Source organism: Heterodontus francisci, chromosome 7 (genome assembly GCF_036365525.1).
Source record: "Heterodontus francisci isolate sHetFra1 chromosome 7, sHetFra1.hap1, whole genome shotgun sequence".
NCBI classification, from domain to species: Eukaryota; Metazoa; Chordata; class Chondrichthyes; order Heterodontiformes; family Heterodontidae; genus Heterodontus; species Heterodontus francisci.
Genome location: NC_090377.1, coordinates 114,057,659 through 114,069,585, shown reverse-complemented (window position 1 = coordinate 114,069,585; position 11,927 = coordinate 114,057,659). Strand labels below are relative to the sequence as shown.

At 53.4% G+C, this 11,927-nt stretch overlaps 1 protein-coding gene across 1 annotated transcript in view; it reads right to left on the bottom strand.

The window, feature by feature from the left end:
• als2b (alsin Rho guanine nucleotide exchange factor ALS2 b) overlaps positions 1-11,927 on the bottom strand; it is a 201,215-nt gene that overhangs the window by 78,921 nt on the left and 110,367 nt on the right. Inside the window, exons 23-24 of the mRNA XM_068036302.1 lie at positions 9,681-9,833; positions 9,488-9,599 (exon numbers count right to left, since the gene is read on the bottom strand). Of these exons, the coding sequence (XP_067892403.1) occupies positions 9,488-9,599; positions 9,681-9,833 (265 nt within the window). The remainder of the gene's footprint in view (positions 1-9,487; positions 9,600-9,680; positions 9,834-11,927) is intronic.

The following is an 11,927-nucleotide window of genomic DNA, read 5'->3' as shown; positions in this document are numbered from 1 at the left end:
TAGCGAGCGCCAGAGAGAGAGAGAGCGAGCGCCAGAGAGAGAGAGAGCGAGCGCCAGAGAGAGAGAGCGAGCGCCAGAGAGAGAGAGCGAGCGCCAGAGAGAGAGAGCGAGCGCCAGAGAGAGAGAGAGAGAGAGAGAGCGAGCACCAGAGAGAGAGAGAGAGAGAGAGAGAGAGCGAGCGAGCGCCAGAGAGAGAGAGCGAGTAGAGCGAGCGAGCGCCAGAGAGAGAGAGAGAGAGAGAGAGAGAGCGAGAGAGCGAGCGAGCGCCAGAGAGAGAGAGAGAGAGAGAGAGAGCGAGAGAGAGAGCGAGCGCCAGAGAGAGAGAGCGAGCGTCAGAGAGAGAGAGCGAGCGTCAGAGAGAGAGAGCGAGCGTCAGAGAGAGAGAGCGAGCGTCAGAGAGAGAGAGCGAGCGTCAGAGAGAGAGAGCGAGCGTCAGAGAGAGAGAGCGAGCGCCAGAGAGAGAGAGCGAGCGCCAGAGAGAGAGAGCGAGCGCCAGAGAGAGAGAGCGAGCGCCAGAGAGAGAGAGCGAGCGCCAGAGAGAGAGAGAGAGAGAGCGAGCGCCAGAGAGAGAGAGCGAGAGAGCGAGCGAGCGCCAGAGAGAGAGAGAGAGAGAGAGAGAGAGAGCGAGAGAGCGAGCGAGCGCCAGAGAGAGAGAGAGAGCGAGAGAGCGAGCGAGCGCCAGAGAGAGAGAGAGAGCGAGAGAGCGAGCGAGCGCCAGAGAGAGAGAGAGAGAGAGAGCGAGAGAGCGAGCGAGCGCCAGAGAGAGAGAGAGAGAGAGAGCGAGAGAGCGAGCGAGCGCCAGAGAGAGAGAGAGAGAGAGAGCGAGAGAGCGAGCGAGCGCCAGAGAGAGAGAGAGCGAGCGAGCGCCAGAGAGAGAGAGAGAGAGCGAGCGAGCGCCAGAGAGAGAGAGAGAGAGCGAGCGAGCGCCAGAGAGAGAGAGAGAGAGCGAGCGAGCGCCAGAGAGAGAGAGAGAGAGCGAGCGAGCGCCAGAGAGAGAGAGAGAGAGCGAGCGAGCGCCAGAGAGAGAGAGAGCGAGCGAGCGCCAGAGAGAGAGAGAGCGAGCGAGCGCCAGAGAGAGAGAGAGAGAGAGAGCGAGCGCCAGAGAGAGAGAGAGAGAGAGAGCGAGCGCCAGAGAGAGAGAGAGAGAGAGAGCGAGCGCCAGAGAGAGAGAGAGAGAGCGAGCGAGCGCCAGAGAGAGAGAGCGAGCGAGCGCCAGAGAGAGAGAGCGAGCGAGCGCCAGAGAGAGAGAGCGAGCGAGCGCCAGAGAGAGAGAGCGAGCGAGCGCCAGCCAGAGAGAGAGAGAGCGAGCGAGCGCCAGCCAGAGAGAGAGAGAGCGAGCGAGCGCCAGCCAGAGAGAGAGCGAGCGAGCGAGCGCCAGCAGAGAGAGAGCGATGCGAGCGAGCGCCAGCCAGAGAGAGAGCGAGCGAGCGAGCGCCAGCCAGAGAGAGAGAGAGCGAGCGAGCGCCAGCCAGAGAGAGAGCGAGCGAGCGAGCGCCAGCCAGAGAGAGAGCGAGCGAGCGAGCGCCAGCCAGAGAGAGAGAGAGCGAGCGAGCGCCAGCCAGAGAGAGAGAGAGCGAGAGAGCGAGCGAGCGCCAGCCAGAGAGAGAGAGAGAGAGCGAGCGAGCGAGCGCCAGCCAGAGAGAGAGAGAGCGAGCGAGCGCCAGCCAGAGAGAGAGAGAGCGAGCGAGCGCCAGCCAGAGAGAGAGAGAGCGAGCGAGCGCCAGCCAGAGAGAGAGAGAGAGAGAGAGCGAGCGAGCGCCAGCAGAGAGAGAGAGAGAGAGAGAGCGAGCGAGCGCCAGCCAGAGAGAGAGAGAGCGAGAGAGCGAGCGAGCGCCAGCCAGAGAGAGAGAGAGAGAGCGAGCGAGCGAGCGCCAGCAGAGAGAGAGAGAGCGAGCGAGCGCCAGCCAGAGAGAGAGAGAGCGAGCGAGCGCCAGCCAGAGAGAGAGAGAGCGAGCGAGCGCCAGCCAGAGAGAGAGAGAGCGAGAGAGCGAGCGAGCGCCAGCCAGAGAGAGAGAGAGAGAGCGAGCGAGCGAGCGCCAGCCAGAGAGAGAGCGAGCGAGCGCCAGCCAGAGAGAGAGAGAGCGAGCGAGCGCCAGCCAGAGAGAGAGAGAGCGAGCGAGCGCCAGCCAGAGAGAGAGAGCGAGCGAGCGCCAGCCAGAGAGAGAGAGAGCGAGCGAGCGCCAGCCAGAGAGAGAGAGAGCGAGCGAGCGCCAGCCAGAGAGAGAGAGAGCGAGCGAGCGCCAGCAGAGAGAGAGAGAGCGAGCGAGCGCCAGAGAGAGAGAGAGCGAGCGAGCGCCAGAGAGAGAGAGAGCGAGCGAGCGCCAGAGAGAGAGAGAGCGAGCGAGCGCCAGAGAGAGAGAGAGCGAGCGAGCGCCAGAGAGAGAGAGAGCGAGCGAGCGCCAGAGAGAGAGAGAGCGAGCGAGCGCCAGAGAGAGAGAGAGCGAGCGAGCGCCAGAGAGAGAGAGAGCGAGCGAGCGCCAGAGAGAGAGAGAGCGAGCGAGCGCCAGAGAGAGAGAGAGCGAGCGAGCGCCAGAGAGAGAGAGAGCGAGCGAGCGCCAGAGAGAGAGAGAGCGAGCGAGCGCCAGAGAGAGAGAGAGCGAGCGAGCGCCAGAGAGAGAGAGAGCGAGCGAGCGCCAGAGAGAGAGAGAGCGAGCGAGCGCCAGAGAGAGAGAGAGCGAGCGAGCGCCAGAGAGAGAGAGAGCGAGCGAGCGCCAGAGAGAGAGAGAGCGAGCGAGCGCCAGAGAGAGAGAGAGCGAGCGATAGCGCCAGAGAGAGAGAGAGCGAGCGAGCGCCAGAGAGAGAGAGAGCGAGCGAAGCGCCAGAGAGAGAGAGAGCGAGCGAGCGCCAGAGAGAGAGAGAGCGAGCGAGCGCCAGAGAGAGAGAGAGCGAGCGAGCGCCAGAGAGAGAGAGAGCGAGCGAGCGCCAGAGAGAGAGAGAGCGAGCGAGCGCCAGAGAGAGAGAGAGCGAGCGAGCGCCAGAGAGAGAGAGAGCGAGCGAGCGCCAGAGAGAGAGAGAGCGAGCGAGCGCCAGAGAGAGAGAGAGCGAGCGAGCGCCAGAGAGAGAGAGAGCGAGCGAGCGCCAGAGAGAGAGAGAGCGAGCGAGCGCCAGAGAGAGAGAGAGCGAGCGAGCGCCAGAGAGAGAGAGAGCGAGCGAGCGCCAGAGAGAGAGAGAGCGAGCGAGCGCCAGAGAGAGAGAGCGAGCGAGCGCCAGAGAGAGAGAGAGCGAGCGAGCGCCAGAGAGAGAGAGAGCGAGCGAGCGCCAGAGAGAGAGAGAGCGAGCGAGCGCAGAGAGAGAGAGCGAGCGAGCGCCAGAGAGAGAGAGAGCGAGCGAGCGCCAGAGAGAGAGAGCGAGCGAGCGCCAGAGAGAGAGAGCGAGCGAGCGCCAGAGAGAGAGAGCGAGCGAGCGCCAGAGAGAGGGAGAGATGCAATGGTTCAAAGTCATTGCATAAAGGAACATTTTAGCCAGCAGACAGAGGACTTACAGACAATTAGCTGGGCTAGTTTGAGCTAAGGCCCTGCAAGACAGAACATCTGTCAGCTCCCTGAATGCTGCCTTTTCAAACCCTAGACCAATCCCCTCAAAAGATGTAACAGGCTCCATACAAGGTAGAGAAGAGGTTGGAAAAGTTAGGACTGTTCTCCTTGGAACAAATAAAAGAGGTGACCTGAGAGGTTCAAGTTGTGACATTTTGATAGTAGGCAAGAGAAAAATGATATAAAAACTGTCAGTGCTGGAAATACTGCAGAGAGAAGCAGAGTTAGGGGAAATGGTGGTGTAGTGGTAATGTCACTGAGCTAGTAATCCAGAGGCCCAGGCTGATATCCCGAGGACACGGGTTCAAATCCCACCACAGCAGCTGGTGGAATTTAAATTCAATTCATTAATAAACATCTGGAATTGAAAGCTAGACTCCGTAGTGGTGCTATGAAACTATAATTGATTGTCGTAAAAAATCCATCTGGTTCACTGATGTCTTTTCGGGAAGGAAATCTGCCGTCCTTACCGGTCTGGCTTACATGCGACTCCAGACCCACAGCAATGTGGCTAACTCTTAAATGCTCTCTGAAATGACCTTGCAAGCCACTCAGTTCAAGGTCAATTAGGAATGGGCAACAAATTCTGACCCTGCCAGCAATGCCCACATCCCATGAAAGAATAAAAAAAAACAGTTTCAGATCTGTGACCTTTCGTCAGAACTGGCAAAGGATAGAAATGTAATAGGTTTTAAGTGGCAGGAGGGGGGGGTGGGGCGGTTTGGGGGGCAAAGAGAACAAAAGGGAATCATGGGAGAAAGGCAAAGAGAGTTCTAATGGTTGTGAGAAAGACTAAGCATTGGTCCCAAGAGTGTGTTAATGGCAGAATAATGAACAGCTCTGTCAAAAAGGCAGGCACATGATTAAAAAATAAAATCATAAAAAAAGGCCAGTCGTGCTCTGAAATTGTTGAACTCAATGTTGAGTCCAGAAAGCTGTAGAGTGCCTAATCGGAAGATGAGGTGTTGTTCCTTGAACTTGCGTTGATGTTCACTGGAACACTGCAGCAAGCAGAGGAGAGGAATGTGGGCATGAGAGCAGGGTGGTGAATTGAAATGGCAAGCAACCGGAAGCTCGGGGTCATGCTTGCAGACTGAGCGGAGGTGTTCTGCAAAGCGATCACCCAGTCTGAGTTTGGGAGAGGAGACCGTATTGTGAGCATCTAATACAATATACTAAACTGAAAATAGTACAAGTAAATCGCTGCTTCACCTGGAACGAGTGTTTGGGGCTTGGATGGTGAGGAGAGAGGAGGTAAAAGGGCAAGTATTACATATCCTATGATTGCATGGGCAGGTGCCGTGGGAAGGGAACGAGGTGTCGGGGGTAATGGAGGAGTGAACCAGGGTGTCACAGAGGGAACGATCCCTTCGGAATGCTGACAGGGGAGGGGAGGGGAAGAGATGTTTGGTGGTGGCATCACACTGGAGGTGGCGGAAATGGCGGAGGATGATCCTTTGGACGTGGAGGCTGGTGGGGTGTAAGTGAGGACAAGGGGAACCCTGCCACAGTTCTGGGAGCGAGGAGAAGGGGTGAGGGCAGAAGTGTGGGAAATGGGTCGGACACGGTTGAGGGCCCTATCAACCAAAGAGGGGTTGCAATCCTTGGTTGAGGAAAAAGGAAGACATATCAGAAGCGCTGTTGTGGAAGGTTGCATTATCAGAACAGATGCGTCAGAGATGGAGAAACTGGGAGAATGGAATGGAATCCTTACAGGAAGCAGGGTGTGAGGAAGTGTAGTCAAAGCAGCTGTGGGTGTCGGTGGGCTTATAATTAATATTAGTGGACAGCCTAGCCCCAGAGATGGAGACAGAGAAGTCGAGGAAAGGCAGGGAAGTGTCGGAGATAGTCCATGGAAAGTCTGGAAACTGGAAGCAAAGTTGAGGTTTTCCAGGGCGAGAGCAGGAAACGGCACCGATAGCGTCAATGTACCGGAAAAAGCGTTGGGGGAGGGGACCAGAGTAAGACTGGAACAAGGAATGTTCGACATACCTCACAAAAAGACAGGCATAACTAGGACCCATGGGACCCATAGCAACACCTTTCATTTGAAGCAAGTGAGCGAAGTTGAAGGAGAAGTTGTTCAATGTCAGAACAAGTTCAGCCAGGTGGAGGAGTGTAGTGGTGGATGGTGGATGGTGGATGGAAGCAGTGGAGAGCTCTCAGACCGCCTGGTGGGGGATGGAGGCGTAAAGAGATTGGACATCCATAGTGAAGAGGAGATGGTTAGGGCCAGGAACCTGGACATTGTCGAAATAACGTAGGGCATCAGAAGAGTCACGGATGTAGGTGGGAAGAGACTGGACCATGGGAGAATGAGTCAAGATAGGAAGAAATAAGTTCAGTGGGGTAGCAACAGGCTGAAACGACGAGTCTATCAGGACAGTCCTGTTTGTGGATTTTGGGAAGCGGGCTATCCGGAATTGCAGGACAATGAGGTTGGAAGCTGTAGAGGGAAGATCTCCGGAGGAGGAGAAGTCAGTGACAGTCCTGGAGACAGTGGCTTGATATTTGGTGGTGGGGGTATTTTCGATGGGGAGGAAGCAGGGGTGCTTTGGGGGGGGGGGGGTTGGTGGGAACTTGGACGGGTTGGGTGGGCGGGCAGGAATATGGCGCATGTAATGTGGTGCAGATAGGTGTGAAGTTATCCACTTTGGTAGGAAAAAAAAAGAAATACAGAATATTTCTTAATTGATGAGGTTGGGAAGTGTTGCAGGGGACCTGGGTGTCCTTGTTCATGAATCTCTGGGGCTGGCATGCAGGTGTGGCAGGCAGTTGGGAGGGCAGATGGTGTGTTGGACTTCGTTGCGGGGGGATTTGAGTGCAGGAGTGAAGAGGTCTTGCTGCAGTTGTGTGCAGCCTTGGTGGGAGTATTGTGTGCAATTTTGGTCTCATCGTCTCAGGAGGGGTGTACTTGCCATGGTCCCTGGGATAATGGGGGGGGGGGGGGGGGGTGGTTGGGGGAAGATTGCGGGGTCTGGGCCTGTGTTCTCTGGAGTTTCGGTGGGTGGGGGGTGATCTCATTGAAGCTTGCATGGTTCTTGCAGGCCATGGTGGGGTGTTTGCCCTGGATGTTGGGTCTGGAGCCGGGGGACCAAGGCGCGGGGTGGGGATAGGCCATTTGGGACTGAGATGGGGAGGAGTTTCTTTGCTCGGGGTGCTGAATCTTTGGAGTTCTCTGCCCCAGGGGGCTGTGGAGGCTTGGTTATTGAGCATGTTTGGGGCAGAGATCAATGGATTTCTGGATGGTGGTGACGTTGAGGGTTATGGGGATAGCGTGGGAGCCATGGTCTCGTTGAGTGGCAAATCAGGCTCAGCGGGCTGAATGGCCTACTCTTGCTCCTAAGTTCCTCTGTTCCTATGACCCCAGCATCACAGATGGCAGTCTTCAGCCAATTTGATTCACTCCACGTGATATCAAGAAACGGCTGAAGGCACTGGATACTGCAAAGGCTACGGGCCCTGACAGCATCCTGGCTGTACTACTGAAGCCATGTGCTGCAGAACTCGCCGAGCCCCTTGCCAAGTTGTTCCAGTACAGCTACAACACTGGCATCTACCCGTCAGTGGAAAATTGCTCAGGTACGTCCTGTCCACAAAAAGCAGGACAAATCCAATCCGACCAATTTATGCCCTATCCATCTACTCTCAATCATCAGCATAGAAAAACCTTTTCACGCAATGAGTCATTAAGGTCTGGAATACACTGCCCGAGTGTGTGGTGGAGGCAGGTTCAATGAAGCATTCAGAAGGGAATTAGATTGTTATATGAAAAAGAAGAATGTGCAGGGTTACAGGGAGAAAAAAGGGGAATGGTACTAAGTGAATTGCTCATTCGGAGAGCCGGTGCAGATACGATGGGCCGAATGGCCTCCTTCTGCACTGTAACAATTCTGTGGGTCATGGTCCGGGAGAGGTAGGAAGAAGTGACAGAGTTGGCACTCAGCCTCTGCAAGGTAGAGGTCGGGACACCAGACAGCAACACCACGCTTGTCAGTAGGTTTGATCACAATGTCAGGGTTAGACCCGAGAGAACGGAATGCAGCAAGTACAGAGGGAGACAGGTTAGAGCGAGTGAGGGGAGCGCAGAAATTGAGACAGCCGATGTCACGCCGACAGCTCTCAAAGAAAAGATCAAGAGAGGGTAACAGGCCAGAGGGAGGGGTCCAGGTGGAGGGAGAATACTGGAGGCGGGTGAAAGGATCCATGGTCAGGGGGAGGACTCCTGGTCAAAGAAGTGAGCCCGGAGGCAAAGACGACAGAAGAGGAGCTCAATGTCATGCTGAGCGTGAAATTCACTGAGGTGGAGGCGTAAGGGGATAAAATCGAGTCCTTTGTAAAGTACAGATCCTTCATGGTCAGACATGGGAAGGTCCAAGGGTAGTGTAAATACACGGCAAGGGGTCAGATTAGAAGGGATGGGGTCAGAGGGAAGTGAAGGGGGAGAAAGATCTGGAGGGGCATTAGTCCCCATGAGCTACTGGAGCTTGCGATCCTCAACACCTGCAAGCAAGAGAAAAAGTTTTTTGTTAATGCGTCGGATAAGACAAAGGATGAAATGAAACTGTTAAGCAGGACAGCTTCGAGATAAGGTGAATCGATGCTTCCGAAGAGAGAGAGGTTGAGTGTGTACATGTGGCAGCGCATGGCAGTGAAGAGAAAAATGATTCCCTCCGGCAAGTGGATCGACAACTAGGAGGTCGTAGATTTAAAATCATTGGAAAAAGCCCAGAGCAGAGATAAAGGAGAATTTTCTTTCCACAGAATTGTTGAGATCTGGATCGCTGTCCCTGAAAAGGTGGTGGAAGCTGATTCCATAAAAAAATTTAAAAAGGGAGCTGGACAGGTACCTGAGATTGAGGAACTTACAGGGTTATGAACAAAAGTGTGGATGTGGGACTAAGCACAACTGCTCTTTCTAAGAGCCAGCACAAGCACAATGGTCCAAATGGCCTCCTTCGGTGCTATAAGTTTCTATGATTCTAAACAAACTGAGGTAAAGCATTCCATGCTCCAATAACCCTGTGGAGAGTGTTTTCCACTAACCTCTATCAGTGAAAATGTTAATTACACTTCATCAAAACTCTTCATAACAAAATCTCCATTAAATCACCTCATATTCTCCTCTGCTCTAGTGGAAATAATCCCAGTACCTCGTCTCTCATGACAATAGTTTCACATCCCTGAATCTACACTGTATGCTCTAATTTGTATAGATCATCATTACCACTTTACTCCTGTACCTTATTTCGAAAACCCAAAATGCTGTTCGCCTTTCCATGGTTTTATCCACCTGCACTCACACTTCAAGGAATTATATATTTGATCCCTCCGGGTCTCCCTTCATCCACACTGTTCAGTGTCTCTCCATTGAGTGTTCACTTCCACTCCTTGCTTATCTTCCAGAATGCATCACCTCACACCCCCACATAAAACTGAATTTGCCCTATGTCTGCCCATTCCACAAGCTCACAGGAACTGGAATTATATTTTTTACAGGCCTCCCTGCTGTTTTTGATATTGCGCCCCCCACTATGCCCAAATTCATTAGACATGTGGCCAGTTTTTTAAAAATTCCTTGACAGGATGAGTGAGAGATTCCTGGCAAGGCAAGCAACAATTGTCCATCCCTATACAACTGAGTAGCTTGCTTGGCCATTTGATAGGGCAGTTAAGCATCAACCACACTGTTGTGGGTCTGGAGTCACATATAGACCAAACTGGGTAAGTACAGCAGATTTCCTTCCCTAAAGGACATTAGTGAAGCAGAGGGGTTTTTACGACAATCTGGTAGTTACATGGTGACTATAATCACTGATGTTGGCTTTATTTCAGATTTACTTCTAATTAACTGAATTTAAATTCTCCAGCTGCCTTTGTGGGATTTGAGCTGATGCCTCCAGATCATTAGTCCAGTAACACAACCACTATGCTACTGTACCATCAAAACTGACCTCTTCTGGCTGTGGCAAGGCAGAGCTGAAGCACTGGATCAAATATGGTCCATAACCAGATCCATTGACAAGATTCAGAAGTGGGAGCGTTTTCAGGCTACCAGATGTTGGACTGAAGGAGAGAAAGAGCCCAAGAGATGTGGCCAGTCTCCGATTTCAGCTCCAGGAGGTACAGGTAGCTTGTTAACAGCACACGAGTTTGCATCTACCCGAGTGACATGAACAAAGACTCACCGCCATTTTACTGTTGCTGAAGGCACCCTCATAGTACAGGCCAAACTGAGTGACCACAACTCCGTTGCCATGACGAACATCATCCAACCACATGCCCATGTACTTCTCCCCTCTGAAACAAGAAGGATAGCTGTGTTTGTAAGAGACAAGTGCTGAGTTAATTTATTAACCAGGATTACGGTTGGATACAATCTGGCAACTTTCCAAAAGAGTTACAACAAAGGGTAAAGTGTACAACTGTAGAGTTTTGAAATTGGAACATACAGGTCTGTTAGTACTTGTAAGAGAAAAAATAGGTTCACATTTGAGTGAGGACCTTTCAACAGATCTAGACACTGGGAAAATAAGTGAACAAATCGAAAAGGAGAGAGATGTCAACGAGGGACAGCGAGTGAGCGGGGAGAGGGAGCGCGAGCGAGGGGGGGACGAGCGCGAGCGAGGGGGGGACGAGCGCGAGCGAGGGGGGGACGAGCGCGAGCGAGGGGGGGACGAGCGCGAGCGAGGGGGGGACGAGCGCGAGCGAGGGGGGGACGAGCGCGAGCGAGGGGGGGACGAGCGCGAGCGAGGGGGGGACGAGCGCGAGCGAGGGGGGGACGAGCGCGAGCGAGGGGGGGGACGAGAGGGGGGGACGAGAGGGGGCGCGAGGGGGGGCGCGAGGGGGGGCGCGAGGGGGGGCGCGAGAGGGAGCGCGAGAGGGAGCGCGAGAGGGAGCGCGAGAGGGAGCGCGAGAGGGAGCGCGAGAGGGAGCGCGAGAGGGAGCGCGAGAGGGAGCGCGAGAGGGAGCGCGAGAGGGAGCGCGAGAGGGAGCGCGAGGGAGCCACAGACATAGAAACACAGAAAATAGGAGTAGGCCATTCGAGCCTGCTCTGCCATTCATTATGATCATGGCTGATCATCCAACTGAGTAACCTGTTCCTGCTTTCTCCCCATATCCTTTGATCCCTTTAGACCCAACAGCTATATCGAACTCCTTCTTGAAAACATACAATGTTTTGGCCTCAATTACTTTCTGTGGCAGCGAATTCCACAGGCTCACCACTCTCTGGGTGAAGAAATTTCTCCTCATCTCAGTCCTGAAAGGTTTAACCCATATCCTTAGACTATGACCCCTGGTTCTGGACTCCCCCACCATCCTTCCTGCATCTACCCTGTCAAGTCCTGTTAGAATTTTATAGGTTTCTATGAGATCCCCTCTCACTCTTCTGAACTCCAGTGAATATAATCCTAACTGACTCAATCTCTCCTCATACGTCAGTCCCGCCATCCGAGGAATCAGTCTGGTAAACCTTTGCTGCACTCCCTCTATAGCAAGAACATCCTTCCTCAGATAAGGAGACCAGAACTGCAGACAATATTCCAGGTGTGGCCTCACCAAGACCCTGTACAATTGCAGCAAGACATCCCTGCTCCTGTACTCGAATCCTCTCGCTATGAAGGCCAACATACCATTTGCCTTTTTTATCGCCTGTTGCACCTGCATGCTTACCTTCAGCGACTGGTGTACGAGAACACCCAGGTCTCGCTGCATATTCCCCTCTCTATTTATAGCCGTTCACATAATAATCTGCCTTCCTGTTTTTGCTACCAAAGTGGATAACCTCACATTTATCCACATTATACTGCATCTGCCATGCATTAGCCCACTCACTCAACTTGTCCAAATCACCCTGAAGCCTCTCTGCATCCTCAACTCACCTTGCCACCCAGTTTTGTTTCATCTGCAAATTTGGAGATATTACATTTAAATCATTAATATATATTGCGAATAGCTGGGGTCCTACTACCGATCCTTGCGGTACCCCACTAGTCACTACCTGCCATTCAGAAAAAGACCCATTTATCCCTACTCTTTGTTTCCTGTCTGCCAACCAATTTTCTATCCATCGCAATGCACTACCCCCAATCCCATGCGGTTTAATTTTACACGCTAATCTCTTATGTGGGACTTTGTCGAAAGCCTTCTGAAAGTCCAAATAAACCACATCCACTGGCTCCCTCTCATCAACTCTACTAGTTATATCCTTGAAGAATTCCAGTAAATTTGTCAAGCATGATTTCCCTTTCGTAAATCCCTGCTGACTCTGTCCAATTCTACCACTGTTCTCCAAGTGCTCTGCTGTAAAATCTTTGATAATGGACTCTAGAATTTTCCCCACTACTGACGTCAGGCTGACTGGTCTATAATTCCCTGCTTTCTCTCTACCTC